The sequence below is a fragment of the Hypomesus nipponensis genome, chromosome 19 (genome assembly GCF_054491055.1).
Source record: "Hypomesus nipponensis isolate SF chromosome 19, ASM5449105v1, whole genome shotgun sequence".
NCBI classification, from domain to species: Eukaryota; Metazoa; Chordata; class Actinopteri; order Osmeriformes; family Osmeridae; genus Hypomesus; species Hypomesus nipponensis.
The window spans coordinates 6,554,339-6,568,046 of NC_140379.1; the positions used below are offsets into that span (position 1 = coordinate 6,554,339).

Consider the following 13,708-nt stretch of genomic DNA (forward strand, 5'->3'; position numbering starts at 1 on the left):
AGCACAGCAGGACCTCATAGAGCTGTGCTACAGAGCTGTATGATGATGTCATAGAGCTGTGTTGGGATGTTCCAGAACTCTATGTGATGTTATAGAGCTGTGCTTGGATGTCGTAGAGCTGTTCATATGTCAGAACTGTATTATGATGTCATAGAGCTGTGCTTGGATGTCATAGAGCTGTTCAGATGTCAGAACTGTATTATGATGTCATAGAGCTGTGCTTGGATGTCATAGAGCTGTTCAGATGTCAGTGCTTTATTATGATGTCATTAACTGTGATAGGATGCCAGAGAGCTGTATTATGCTGTCATAGAGCCGTACATTTTCTAGAAAGCTGTCTTGTGATGAGTTGAGAGCAGTGTTATGATGTCATACAAGTGTGTTAGGCCTTAGAGGAGCTACATTACCTAACTTATTGGGGGGGGGAGGTTCTGTGTAAACTATAAATTACTTCCATGAATTGCAAAGTTCAATTGAATAAGGTAGTACATACCTGATGGAGTTAAGTCTGTCACCCTACATAGAAGCACAGCGATAACAGCCACGCTTAGAAACAAAATGGCCTCAACTGGAAGACCTAGTCTGGGACAGCCTAGACACCAGATCCGGGGGTTGTAATTATGTACACACACTTTGAAAATGTGTTTGCCAGTGTTAAAAGGATAAAGACTGTAAATAATGGGCCTTTGTCCACATGGTTGCTGGCATTTCCACCTTGTCAATGTGCCAATGAGGATGCAGTTGTGACAGGACAGGGCACTGTAAATCACACAAACCTGACACACAGCTCTGAAATCACTACTCAAATGCACCCAGGGAAAAGGTCAAACACACACATCGGTGCTTAAAGGTCTTCCAACCGTAAGACTCTCTCATGGGTTGGCAAACATTATGGAGTACACAGATACACACGTACGCACACACACCCACACACACACTGACAAAGAAAAGGTATACATGGACACACACACACAGGAGCTTTATACAACAGAACAGAGTTTTTAAGTCCTAAAACATTTTCTGGTTTTATTTTACTGCCTTTACTATTGCTTCAGATAGACAAGCAGGGGAGAGGCAAGCACAGAGTGGGTCAACTCAACAAAAGTGCCATTCCACAAGCAAACTTCCTGGACAACATACAAAAGATACGGCGAAATGAGCAAGAGAACAACATTTGGCAACCGGTAACATTGTGTAAAAAAAACAAAACAAAAAAACAACAAAAAACACAGAAGTGCATTTTGCCTTTTTCAAATAATTTTATACAGCTTTTCTACTTCATCGTGGACAAGATAGAGAAAATAAAACAATAAGAGGGCTGCTCAGACGATGGCCCTGCTTTTCCACCGTCCAACTTTTCCACCAGATTGAGACTGTAGCTGTGGATGTCTGGGGAGGCCTGCAGCGTTAGAAAGAAAATGGTGCTTCACACGTTTTAAGAGTAATTAAAAGCGATTGAACAGCTGTAATTATGGGATGCAGCACTTTTTTTTCTATCAGCACTTTCTTTCATCATCTCAGAGCAGAGGAGACCCCGACACGCGCTCCTCTCCTCTCCTCTCTTCTCTTCTCTTCTCCGACGAACACAAAAACATCTCCCAGTACTGCTGTGGGCACACTGTCATACAGAGACACGTGCACGCACACACACACACTCGCTCGAACACACACACAAGCGGATACACACGCACACACACTTGGATACACGCACACACTTATATGCCCACACACTTAGATTCACACACACACTTTGAGGAGCACCATTATATTCCTCCCTTAATAACACAATCTTTGGTAATTTCATTTCATGCTCCCTACATTTCTGAACAGAGAGATTAACACTTAGGCCTACATGATGTAGCACAGGTGAAGTAAAGACTGCTATACTGTACACATGAAGGACCTCCACCATACAACAGCATCACACTGGGTTAAGAGTCAGAAAGCATGTACTATGACTATATGGTGAGTTGTTTCATACACAAAGCTGGTTAATACATGTGATGACACTTCAAATCATAATAAATACCTACACACTGAATGCTTACTGAATGTAGGTTCCATTTATGTTAGACCTTTGTAAGATTAGTAGCTGTGCTAGCTAGTAGCGTATTAGCGAAGCACTATTCAAGGTCTTCCCCCCCTCCACCCGTGGGGCCCTGGGTGTGGTGCAAGGTAGGGGTGGGGGCCCTGGGTTGGGTGCCAGTTGGGGGTGGTTGGGACACTGGGTGGGGTGCTATGGGGGCATGTGTGGGGTACTGGGTGGGGGTGAGGGCTGAAGCTGTGCCACCCAAACGGAGGACATGGAGCAGGTGCATCTTCTCCCTGGTGGTATGGTGCATTTCACAAGATGTGAAGACTCTCCTTCTCTCTCTCTCTCTCTCTCTCTCTCTCTCTCTCTCTCTCTCTCTCTCTCTTTCTCTCTCTCCCTTTCTCTCTCTCTCTCTCTCTCTCTCTCTCTCGCCTTCTCTCTCTCTCTCTCTCTCTCTCTCTCTCTCTTCCACGCCGCACCGTCGTTCACATCCTGTCAGGAGTGGAGAGAGAGAAAGAGGAGAAGCTAATCATCCCTCCATCCCCAGCCAATAACAGCCTGATGATATGTACGGGCAACACGTCATAGAAGTGTTAAAAGGACTGGGGTATGGCCTGGACACAAACTGTTTATAGCAGTGACATAACCAGAGAGGCAGGAACAACACAGTGCCAGGCAGGCCCCAGCAGACTAGAGAGTGAGGAGTCCCAATGCCAAACAGACTAGATAGTTCAAACGTATTTATGAGTCGGCAGGAGAACTGACACTTACAAACTACGTGTCTGTTGTGTGAGCCACAGAGTGTAGATCTATATGGAAAATGGCCAACGGGGAAGTTAGTAAAAAAAACGAGTGGGCCTGTGTATGCAGGTATCCTTGAACGAGTGACAGTGTGTGTACTTACCTCCAGAGGAGGGACTCCACCCTGTTGATGATGTCAGCCAGGTCAAAGGGCAGCGGCATGGTGGCGTCGTCGAGGCCCCAGAAGGGCCGGTCCACTGGGACCTCCTCTGGGGGCAGGCTCTGGGCCAGGGTGGAGTGGCACCTGAAAGAACAGCAGCACAACTCAGCTCCTCCTTGTTCTGCTCTCAGGCCCACACACCAGCCAGACACAGATCCCATAACCTGGACACACATCATACACATCGCTGCTCAATAGATTGTGTTGATCTTTTCGTGCCTATGAGCACTAAACAGAGTGATTGCAGGTGGCCTGGACACACCTGGACAACAAACATGGAACAAAAGAAGAGACAAAACATGATTTCATGGCAATGTGAAAACCCTGCATCCTTCCTTTCTTTTCCAGGATTGGTAGATCGTGGAAAGGCCATGGCAGGGTCTTGTGTATGCATGTGTGTGTGCTGTTTGTTTTTCCTTAACACAGCGGAGAGAAGTGTGTTTGACCAGCAGGCACGATTGTGTGTTTCCTCTTTTTTACAGCACCTAATAAGAATTGGTCCAATTAGACCCTTAGGTGTGTGTGTGTGTGTGTTTTCTTCATACAAAACCAGCAGTCTGGTGGATCTCTGTCTGAGGTGATGCCTCAGGAATTTGCTTTGTGCAAACCTATATGGGTGTGTGTTTCGTATGAATCTGATGAGAAAGCATTTCTTACAGTGACTAATGTCTCAGTGCTTCTCTACTTTACCAGGTGCCCTGACTAACAGTCTTCTTCATCTCTCCTGCCGGAACAAGACAGTGAAAAGAACTGCCCTTTGATGTAGCGACATTACGTTACATTCTTGTGTTAATATCATTGTTTATTTTCATTATTCATGTTTTCCCGGGATGTGGTACTGTTAGATCAAAATATCTCTCCCGCCAGCATTGATCATGAGTCACACCCCAGAGGGTGGCGTGTAAATATTGGCTGAAGTGACTTGGTGGTGGTCAGAACTAGCTACTGTGTTGCCCTCCTGGCTGTGACAGATAGAGGTGACCTTTGACTTGGAAGTACAAGGGAAGGGGGGCAGGGGTGTGTGGGGATGGGGTAAACATGGAAGGACAGGAAGGGATTTGGTCGTAGTGTCGTCACAGTTTGTCATTGTCACAGCCAAAGGGGACCATTGACCACTGCTGACTGCTCCGATGTTGTTCACTTCCTGACATCCGGCCCACAGACACACACACACACAATCTCATCCTTACCCCCTGGCGCATCACCCCAGCCCCCACTACCCTGCCTGTGGTATCCACACTAGAAGGCTAGAGAGAGGGAGAAAGAGAGAGAGAGAGAGAGAGAGAGAGAGAGAGAGGAAGGTAGGTAGGTGGGGAAGAGGTGGAGTGGGGTTATGGATGGAATGGCAGGGGGCGGTTGGTTAAAGTGGCCGGGGGGACAGCACCAGTCGCCACAATTTGCGGTTCTATATTTCACCAGGGCCACTTACGGATGGAGTGGCTCCTGGACTAAGTGCTCCCCTTCAGCCGAGGCCTGCCCTCAATAGCTGGTGCATTACCGTGAGAGGACGATATTAACATATACCATTCCAATATATCATCCATGCTTCAGATCAGGGCCTGATAATAGCATCTGTTAACATGCACTAAGTACCATTATGTAGCACATCACTTCATAAATAATACGATTAGGCGACCTTGGGGCTTCGCAACGAGCCGTGTGTTTAAATGTTCTCATTATTTATTTAGGGTGCGAATTAAAGGAAGCGCCACTTCAGAAGGGGGGGGGGGGTGAGGAGCCTGGCATAAATATCCAGCAGGGCAGGACTCCAACTGACACACACAGACACATAGACACATAGACACACACACACCGCAACACACAGAGAAACACACAGACACACACGCGTGTTCTGCTGACATCAGCGAATGGGTACCGTAGGCCATGGGAACATAGCCCTTTGATTTGGGACGATTAAGTATTCATGGTGTGTGGCAGGGAAAGGAAAACACTGGCCTCTTTTCTGCTCCCTGTGATCTGAGGCGAAGATCCAGACGCTAAATATCTGCTGAGGTTCATTAAGGACTTTGGGTTCTATCAATTGAAGCAGGAACCTGGAGGTTTGTGGATGGCCCACAGTTAGAGGGCGGGGGATTGGAGGACGCTGTGTCCTATCAAGGTGTAATGGAAACTGCCAGATTGAACACTCATTTAACACACTCTTTAACACCGGCCTCACAAGCTGTAAATACTGCGGCTTCACTGGACTACTAACATGGCATGAAGCAAATCAATATCCCCGCCAAGTACCATAAGCTCTCTGGGCTCCCATAGAAATTCATTGTAAGCCCTGGTAGCTTAAAATCACACACACACACACACACACACATCCCAATGCCCCTCTTTTCCCAGAGAAAAGTCCACCTTTAAGGTTAGGTCAAAGACAAAGAAGTGCACAGGGAGAAAGAGAGAGAGAGAGAGAGAGACAAAGAAACAGAAAACGAGAGAGACAAAAAACAAAAACAAAGCGAGTAGCTGGGGTGTTTGTGAGTCTGTGGCGTTCCAGCAGGTTAACCCCAGACAGATACGGGCTAACTATCCCATCTGGTGCTCGCTCATGACAGATTGGCAATACAATCACTCATTTCAATTTGCCCTGAAACCCTATAGCACAGCAAGCCCCGCTCAAATGGGATGCTAATGTAAAAGGTATCTGGGATTCTATGGCCGGATCCCTCCGAGGACCACCTCCACAGCATGCTGCACTTGAACTGCGGCCGGTTGGGGGGGGGGGGGGGGAGAGGGGTCTGGAGCTGCAGCGCGGGTCCAGGACTCTGCCTGTGCTCCGGCTAACCACTTTAGCTAAAGTGAGTGTTAATTATGGACAGGCAAAGCAGTCAATAAGAGGTTAATGTAGGAGTCAGAGGATAAATTCCTTTAAGCATTGCATCATTCCACCGTCTCCGCGACCAACACGGCTGCTCGTAGGTCTCCGGATCAATACGTTTTACTGTAATGCGCTCCCTATCGATCCCCACCCCCCCCCCCGACACCCACCCACCCCCTCCTTAAATAAAGGGAAGAGAGAAGGAGGAAAGGGAGGGAGGAGGGCAGAGTAAAAGAAAACTGTTGAGAGTAAATAAAATGATTAACCCCTGCTTTCACTTTGTTCTGTTGTTCATCCCCCTCACCCCCCATGAAAGCACTGGAGAAGTGCATGGTGGGATATCATCAAAATCACTATCACCATCATCACGGGTGTGTTCCATTTATCCCCAGCATGTAATTGTGTGCAGCACGCTCGTAGGGCCATACATTAAAACCCCCCGGGCTCTTAACAGGATGGAAATCCGCCTAATAGACAACATCAGTGCTTCCGACTCATGCAATTACACTGATAGATGCGGGATTGTGACGGGCCGGAGTGAAGAAAGACCCAGCTACACAGATAGAGAGACAACGCTTATTACATTTTCGCTACAATGGCTCATTTGTAACCACTCGGGAGTCTGTGGACGGTGTCTGATCGGAGCGGGGCGGAGCGGGGTAAGGTGGTGTGGACTCTGGGTGCAAGGCTGCTGCAGAGGACTGAGCTGATGTCGTCCTTATGGAGGGACGGTGAGTGTGTGTGTGTGTGTGTGTGTGTGGAGGGGGCGCGGGTGTCAGATAGCCTGTTTCCTGTTTCCCCGTGCTCTCCCTTGCCTCCTATGTCCCCCCCCCCCCCCCCAGCTCTGATCTGAGCAGGTGTGAGCTTTTTACAGGCTCTGCTCGGCCAAACTGCCTCGTTGCGGAGAATGCAATCAGACGAGTCATGCTGAAACAGGCATGCGTCCTATAAATCAACCTTTCCTACAAAGGTGAAGCACATCTCGCTGCCATGTGACACAGAGAGAGAGATAGAGATCGTATCGTTGTAAAAGGGGGAAGAGCCGGAGTCAGGCAGAGTGCAGTACGCTGCTGTCAGGTGTGCAGGTGTGTGTGTGTGTGTGGGGGGGGGGGGGCTGTGTTCCTCTGTTTTAGACCTCCCGGGGTACTGGAACGGCTGTCCTCATCAATGCCTGAAAGAACACGACGGTGGCCCAGACTGGCTGGAACGTTAAACGTTTACAGCAACGAGGGGGTGCGGCCAGCCCGCGTGGGCGGGGCAACGTCAAAGGCGCTTCCTGGGGATCAATTGAGTGGTATCGTCTGCAAACACTGCTGACTCTGCACTTTGAAGAGTGTTTGAGGTGGGGGGGGGACGGACGGTGAGGAGAAGGGAGGTGTGTGTGTGTTTGTGAGTGTGTGTGTGTGTGTGAGTAAAGGGGGGGGGAGGCATCAAATGTGTGACATATGTTGCTTTCATTTTGATTCCCTTTAAAGAGCCTTGCTAATAAAACTAGCATCTGATTCACTCTTTCCTTTAATTAATGGCTGTGGCAATCTGGGGAATGCTGCTTTCTGTCTGGGGCCGGGGCTGCTTCTTTTCTACCCCCACGCACCACCACAGACATTGGCAGGGGTGCTGGGAACAATGAGCAAGCCCAGATACCTGTGGGTGGGGCCGCCCTGGCAGCTGTACCAGCGTGCCACTCCGAGATGCTGTGAGGTCTCCCTCCAGCTGCCGTCTGGGACGCCCATGAAACCACATTAAACAAATCAGGCTTTTTATTAGAGCCTCCAGGAGTCAAAGTGCCCTGGGAACAAGGTATCTGGGTGGGAGGGGGAGGGGTAGGGGGGGGAGACACGAGTCAAAGCACTGCTGCTAGCTTGTAGCTGGAGGAAGAGACATCATCACACCAAAGGTACAAGCAGACCCTAGGCTTGACGCACACACACACACACACCAGGGTTGTTTGATGTGGGCCGGCTGCTGTGTCTGGAGCTCTTGGTAAACCAGATGCCACACGAAAACACACAAGCAGCAAGGTAGCCGCTAAATAGCCTTTATAATTGGAGCAATAAAACACAATTGCAGTCTGGACGAGCAACGGAGGCAGGCCCCAACCGCCGCCGCCACGTTCAAAACCAGGTGGACGTCCATTAGGTGCTTAACAGCGTAACAAATTACCCAACACCCCGCGCTCTCCTGCTTGAGGCGAGGGGATGGAATGCGGCCGAATGTCAACACAGGCGCAACATTTACGAGCAGACAACTTTTGTTCCAATGCAATCAGGTTCTAATAAAAAATTAATAAAAAGGCAGAACAGAACAGGGCAAACAGATAAGCCCTCCTGGACTTTTGTTCTTCTGACATGGGAGTGGAGATGGATCGTCCCCTTAGGGCTGACTGTGTGTGTGTGTGTGTGTGTGTGGTACACTGAGGGGAGATGAGGCCTACGAGCCACTTGCGTCACCTCTTACCTAGATAAGCTAAATTTCATGCTAATGCTAAAGGTAAGGCTCGTCCAGCTGGCCTCTGGGGACTGATCAGAAAACAAACGTTTGCTCTGGATGTGCCGTGAGCCTGTGGCATTGTTGTGCCTCAGCGGGGACCAACGCCCCAGCATGCCGATGAGCACACTGACACGCACATACATACATGCACACACAACCCCCTCATCATCCTCCAGGGCGACATGTGGCCAAATACCAAAGTGAAACATTTTGATATACGGAGGGAAAGCTCATTAGAGTTGGTTTAAAGAGACATTTCAGTTTTTCATGATGACGGTGTTTATTTATACAGCCCAGGAGAGAAAATGGAGCAATACACGTCTTGATGGAGAGGGGGTAACGGGGTTACGAGCACATGAGTGTTTGCACTTTTTTCACAGCCCAGCAGTTGAAGACCCATAAATCTGCTTGGGGATCAGGAAGGGGGTTACTGCAAGGCTGGGAGCCCTAACTCTTTATATGTTAGCTATTGCTGTGAAAACTTGTTGTTCTGCAAATGCTCCAGAAAAACGATCATTTCACCCCACCAACAGCCTCTGCGTGTGCACACACACACACACACACACACTTGCCTCGAGGGCATCATCGTCTGAAGGAGCTATAACCAGCCATGATGGATGAGGCCTGCCCGGACACCTATACAACCCTAGCGCCGGCCAACACCTGACCCCAGTCACATGATAAGGTCGTTCCGGACTAGCACAATCCCCACCTGTCTTCAGGTGACAATGGCCAGGTCAACCTGGGTTGGCTAATTATAGGTATTGTGGCAGGGATTGGCTTGTTACAAGCTATCCTGCTAGCTGGAGGGGACGAGGTGTTAAATTCATACTCCTTTATTGAGGTAAACAGGGAGACAGAAGCTTTAAACTGTTGCACAACAGATCTAGGGTTTCGGAGACCTATTTCACAGGCCTAAGAAGAAGAGGAGAAAAATGAACTAACCATTCCACTGAACAAGCAATGACAACAAACACAATCTCTGACACATATTTTGCTGTCCCTTCACTCAAATTGAGCTTTCCCTAGAAATTGCACGGCACCACATTTCACTTCAAAGGCCTAGCCTGGCATGACATCACTTCCTGTTTAGCCTCCCCTGGGCTGATGACATTGTGAATATGTCACCTCTCTCTCTCACGCAGACACACACACTGATCTGTAAACCTAGAATACACTATGAGTCATCAATCAACTGATAGTACAGCCAAGCTATCAGGCTCAACAATGATACCCAGCATGTTAACACCTTGTTGAACGCTCATGCCATTCCCACCAATATCAAATATTAAACTTTCAGAGGACAAAACATGGTCCGTTGCAGTTTGAACCTGAAAAGGTTACAGTTAATCACAAAGTCCTCTGACTCAATACTTTTAACGAACGGGCTGACCTCTATTGTACAAACACTCCAGAAGCATGTATAGAAGGATTACATGCCAGAGCAATGGAAATTTCATGACAAACCTACTGCAACATAAATCATGAAAGCGTACTAATCTCAAGCTTCAGGATTGAAACAGGGAGAAAGAGAACTGGGAAATACCCCTTTAACAGAGACGAGAAACCACAGACAACAAGAAAACACTTGCCAACATAATGAAAGGTAATCAAACAGTCACATCAAATTAGGAGAAGGGGTGCCTTTTCAGTTTTACGAAATGTAAAATTTAAAGTTTAGAAAAAATAAAGTAAAGTAAAATTGGAAGTTTAGAGAATTTTTTTTTTGCTTCAACCAATGTAACAGTAGACTAAAATAAAGAGTATGCCTGCTTGTTTTCTTTGCATCTATGACAAAAATACTACTGCTGAACTTATATGGTAGGAACTCCTGTACGTACGTGAAAATGCCTTGATGGTTTTGGCTTACAAGTAAAACATTTTCCCATAGGCATTTGTGGTTTCTCTAAACAAACACAGTCAAAAAAAAGTCCCACACTTTCCAATACTTTCACAGAGCCTGAGAAAAATGTGTGTGTGTGCATGTGTGTGTGTGTGTACATGTGTGTGTGTGTGTGTGTGTGAGAGCGTGCCAGAGGAGTGTGCTCCACCAGGTGTTTGAACTTCTTCATCACCTGGTGCTCCTGCTGTGTGAACACAGGTTTTGTTTCACCCTATTAAGTAAATACTGTCATTAAAGAGCATGCCATTTAAAATGCCATGAACAGAGAGCAATTTGTATCAGAGAGGCCGGCAGGCCCTGCCCTGCAGCCACAGCACTGAGTAGGACAGCAAGAATGAGTCTGTGCGTGTGTGTGTTCGTGCGTGTGTGTGTTTAAAGAATCCTGTGAAGCGAGTGAGACACAATTCGCCAAATGCCTGTTGTTCTTGCAACCGAATATGTGTTTAGGAAGTTCCATGTTGACCTTTTTGATAGTAACTTTTGTTGACTGTACTTTTGTTAGTACAGTATGTGTCCAAATACAGATGGGTGATGTGAAACCAGTAGCATTGTGTTCCAATGTACACGTTTACAAGGATGTGAGAGACACAAGAATGTGTGTTTGTATTTGAACAGGTACTAAATACCACACGGTACAAGGAACTTGCCGAACACACAAGCGGTCGACTACATTGTGTTTGTATTCCAACAGAATGCCTTTTTACGCCCAGTGATATCGGAGAAAGACTTGATTGTGTTGCTGCACACCCAGCTCTTTGTCTACAGCAGCACACATGGCTCCTGTCAATATCCCAACATAAACTGACTTTCTACAATGTATGTTTGCTCGATGGCTTCTTAGAAAGCTCTTATTGTTCTCTAAGTAGTTCAATGTCTTTCATGGTAAGTGATCGAATGAGGGCTTAAGACAATTTCCCATAGAGGACAATGGTGCCAGCAAAGCCGTAAGACAACAAAGCGGAGAAGCTACGCTAAGAGATTGTACGAAAATTGGATCAACTGACGCAATTCATTCCTCTTGTGGTAATCCCAGGACTTTGAGCCTAGCCCTGTTTCTACTCCCTGAGGTGGACTCCTCGGCCTGGCTTCAGCTGGAACCCACAGACCCAGGGTCAGCTGGGACGGGGGATAGGGGGATAACCTTGTGCTGAAACCCACGGCACCTCCAGCTGGCCACAGAGAGGGCTGGGGTCCAGGTCAGCACAGTTCTTAGGCAGTGTGACGATGGGTAAGTCATGAGGACTTGGGGGCATCACTTGGTTCTACTGAGTACCAGACCAGGGCACCAGCTGAGGGGCCCTAGTCTAGATCCTCCTCCTAAATAGCAGAGCAAACAGGCAGCTGACTGGTGTCATGGACTTAGATATCCAGACACACACACACACACACACAGGAGAGAGTACAGATGGTGCACTGTGGGCCCTCTGGCTGGGCGTCACAGTGAGCGACGTCTGGGCCTTGAGCTGATACTGGGAACACAAGGCAGAAGGGCCTGAGGAGGAGAGGACAGGAGGAGGAGGAAGGAGAGGAGATGGTGGCTTGGGAGAGGAGGAATGAGGGAATGACTCTGGAATAGGAAAGGAGAGGGAGAGACAATGAGTTTAGAGGAGGGGTTGAGCCAGCGCCACCTACTTGGGAGTCCTAACATTCTCAGTACAACATCAACATGTCACTGCCCGGTATAACCAGCCCCTCCGCCCCCCCGCATTTGACACCCCCACCCCCCAAACGACCCCCCGCCCCCTCAGAGCAGGCCTGGAGCCAGCAGCCACTTCAGCTTGAATTCCGCCTGACTTCCACAGTGCGTCTGGCAGGGGAGGAAAGGAAGAGGACAACAAGCTGGGGATACGGGAGGAGACAGAAAATCATTGAGAAGCTTGCCTGTATGAATCTTTGATGAGGAAAGAGGGGGTGGGAGGGGGCGGGGGCATTGCCTTTGGTGGAATCAGAGTCGAGGGGGGAGTGTATTTGTGTGTGTGGGAGAGAGGCTGGCATGCTGACTGCCAACAGAGGTTGAGATAAACAGGCATTTGGACCAGGCCCAGATAAGAGCCCTGGACTCGGGAATGTTTGTCCCAGCAATTAGTCCCCTGTCCTATCTGCTCATGCTGTAGGTGAGTCTTTTTGACACTGCTGTAAGGAGGGAGGGGAGAGTTAGAGCCCAGGGACTGGTGGCCATCTTGTTTTCTCCACAACTCGTGTGCCTGCTTATCGACTTCACTCAGCTCTACATACCTCAACTTTAGAGTCATACTAAAGCGGACAGAATGCAGGAGCATTGATGTGCGAGCAGAGAGAACAACAATCAAGATGTCAGTCAAGCGCGTCAAGTTTTGGCCGCAAGTCTTGGCAATAAAATAAAATTGAGTTAAACGTTGCAACTTCGAGGCTCATACCGGGTTACGGTTGGAGCGTGGGAAGCACTGTCACCACCCACATTTGTTTGTGCTTTTTGGTCTTTACAAACCGTGACACCTGTTCTGGGTGCAAAGACATAAAACACCTCTGACTCACCTCCAATGAGGTTTGATTTAATTAAAAAAACACAGGACGTGTAACAACATCTGTCTTCGAGTTTTGAAATTGTTCTTTAATGAGACGCTGTGCGGTTGCCAGGTTTCTTCTTCAGGGCGGGTTATGTCACAGAACGAGCCCGGCAGCATAGTAGCGTTGTTGCTGTTTAACCTGCTAAAGCTCTAGTCTCATGGTCATGTGTCGCCACCCGGGGCCTTAGAGGGCTCTATCCATCCACTTGTCACCCCGAGGAACTGCTCCAGGTCTGGGGAGAGCTCGCTGCCTCGCTGCCTGGTGGGAGGCCTGGTGGACTACCTTCTCTCCATCTCCATCCCCAAGGTGGAGCTTCAAGGGCTCAACTCTCACCCTCCCACCTGTCACGTACCAACACAACCCGACCCGATCACATGTCGCAACACACCCATTCAATCCCAGGCTCTGTCTGCATTAATCTGCCCTGAGCCTGAATTAACAAAGACATCCTGCCTGGCAGGATATTACAACCAAAGAACTGACTGATTTATGATGGTTTCGTGTTTCTTACAGGCAGCTGACTTGTCACACACACACACACACACACACAAGCTAACGGCATCCTGACATGTCTTCCTGGTGCTCCAGGATATGACAGCTGCGTGCCAGTGCCAGGTAAGGATGGGACAGGGCGCCAAGGGCTAACCGCGAGGCTAACAGCACCACCTGATGGTAATGTGGAGGACCTTGACGGGAGTAGACGAGGGAGGGAGAGGGAGTATCAGGTCATGCAAATCCCTGTCACATGACCAGTGGCACCACAGCATAACGCCTGCCCCCCACCATACCCAATGTTGAACATGCACACACATATGACCACACACACACACACAACATTCAAGGCAGGATGTGCAAAGAGAGTGTTTAGCACACTGGCCGACCTGCCCACTTATCAGCTTGGTGAATCAATAGGTCTGTCTGCTGGAGGTGGGGTGGGGGGGCTCGCAT

The 13,708-nt window shown here is 48.6% G+C and overlaps 1 protein-coding gene across 1 annotated transcript in view; it reads right to left on the reverse strand.

Annotated features, from left to right (window-relative positions):
- Positions 1 to 979: 979 nt before the first annotated feature.
- Positions 980 to 13,708, reverse strand: part of fto (FTO alpha-ketoglutarate dependent dioxygenase) — a 101,761-nt gene continuing 89,032 nt past the window's right edge. The window contains exons 9-10 of the mRNA XM_084682524.1: positions 2,937 to 3,077; positions 980 to 2,524 (exon numbers count right to left, since the gene is read on the reverse strand). Coding sequence (XP_084538650.1) covers positions 2,518 to 2,524; positions 2,937 to 3,077 — 148 coding nt within the window. The 3' untranslated portion in view covers positions 980 to 2,517. The remainder of the gene's footprint in view (positions 2,525 to 2,936; positions 3,078 to 13,708) is intronic.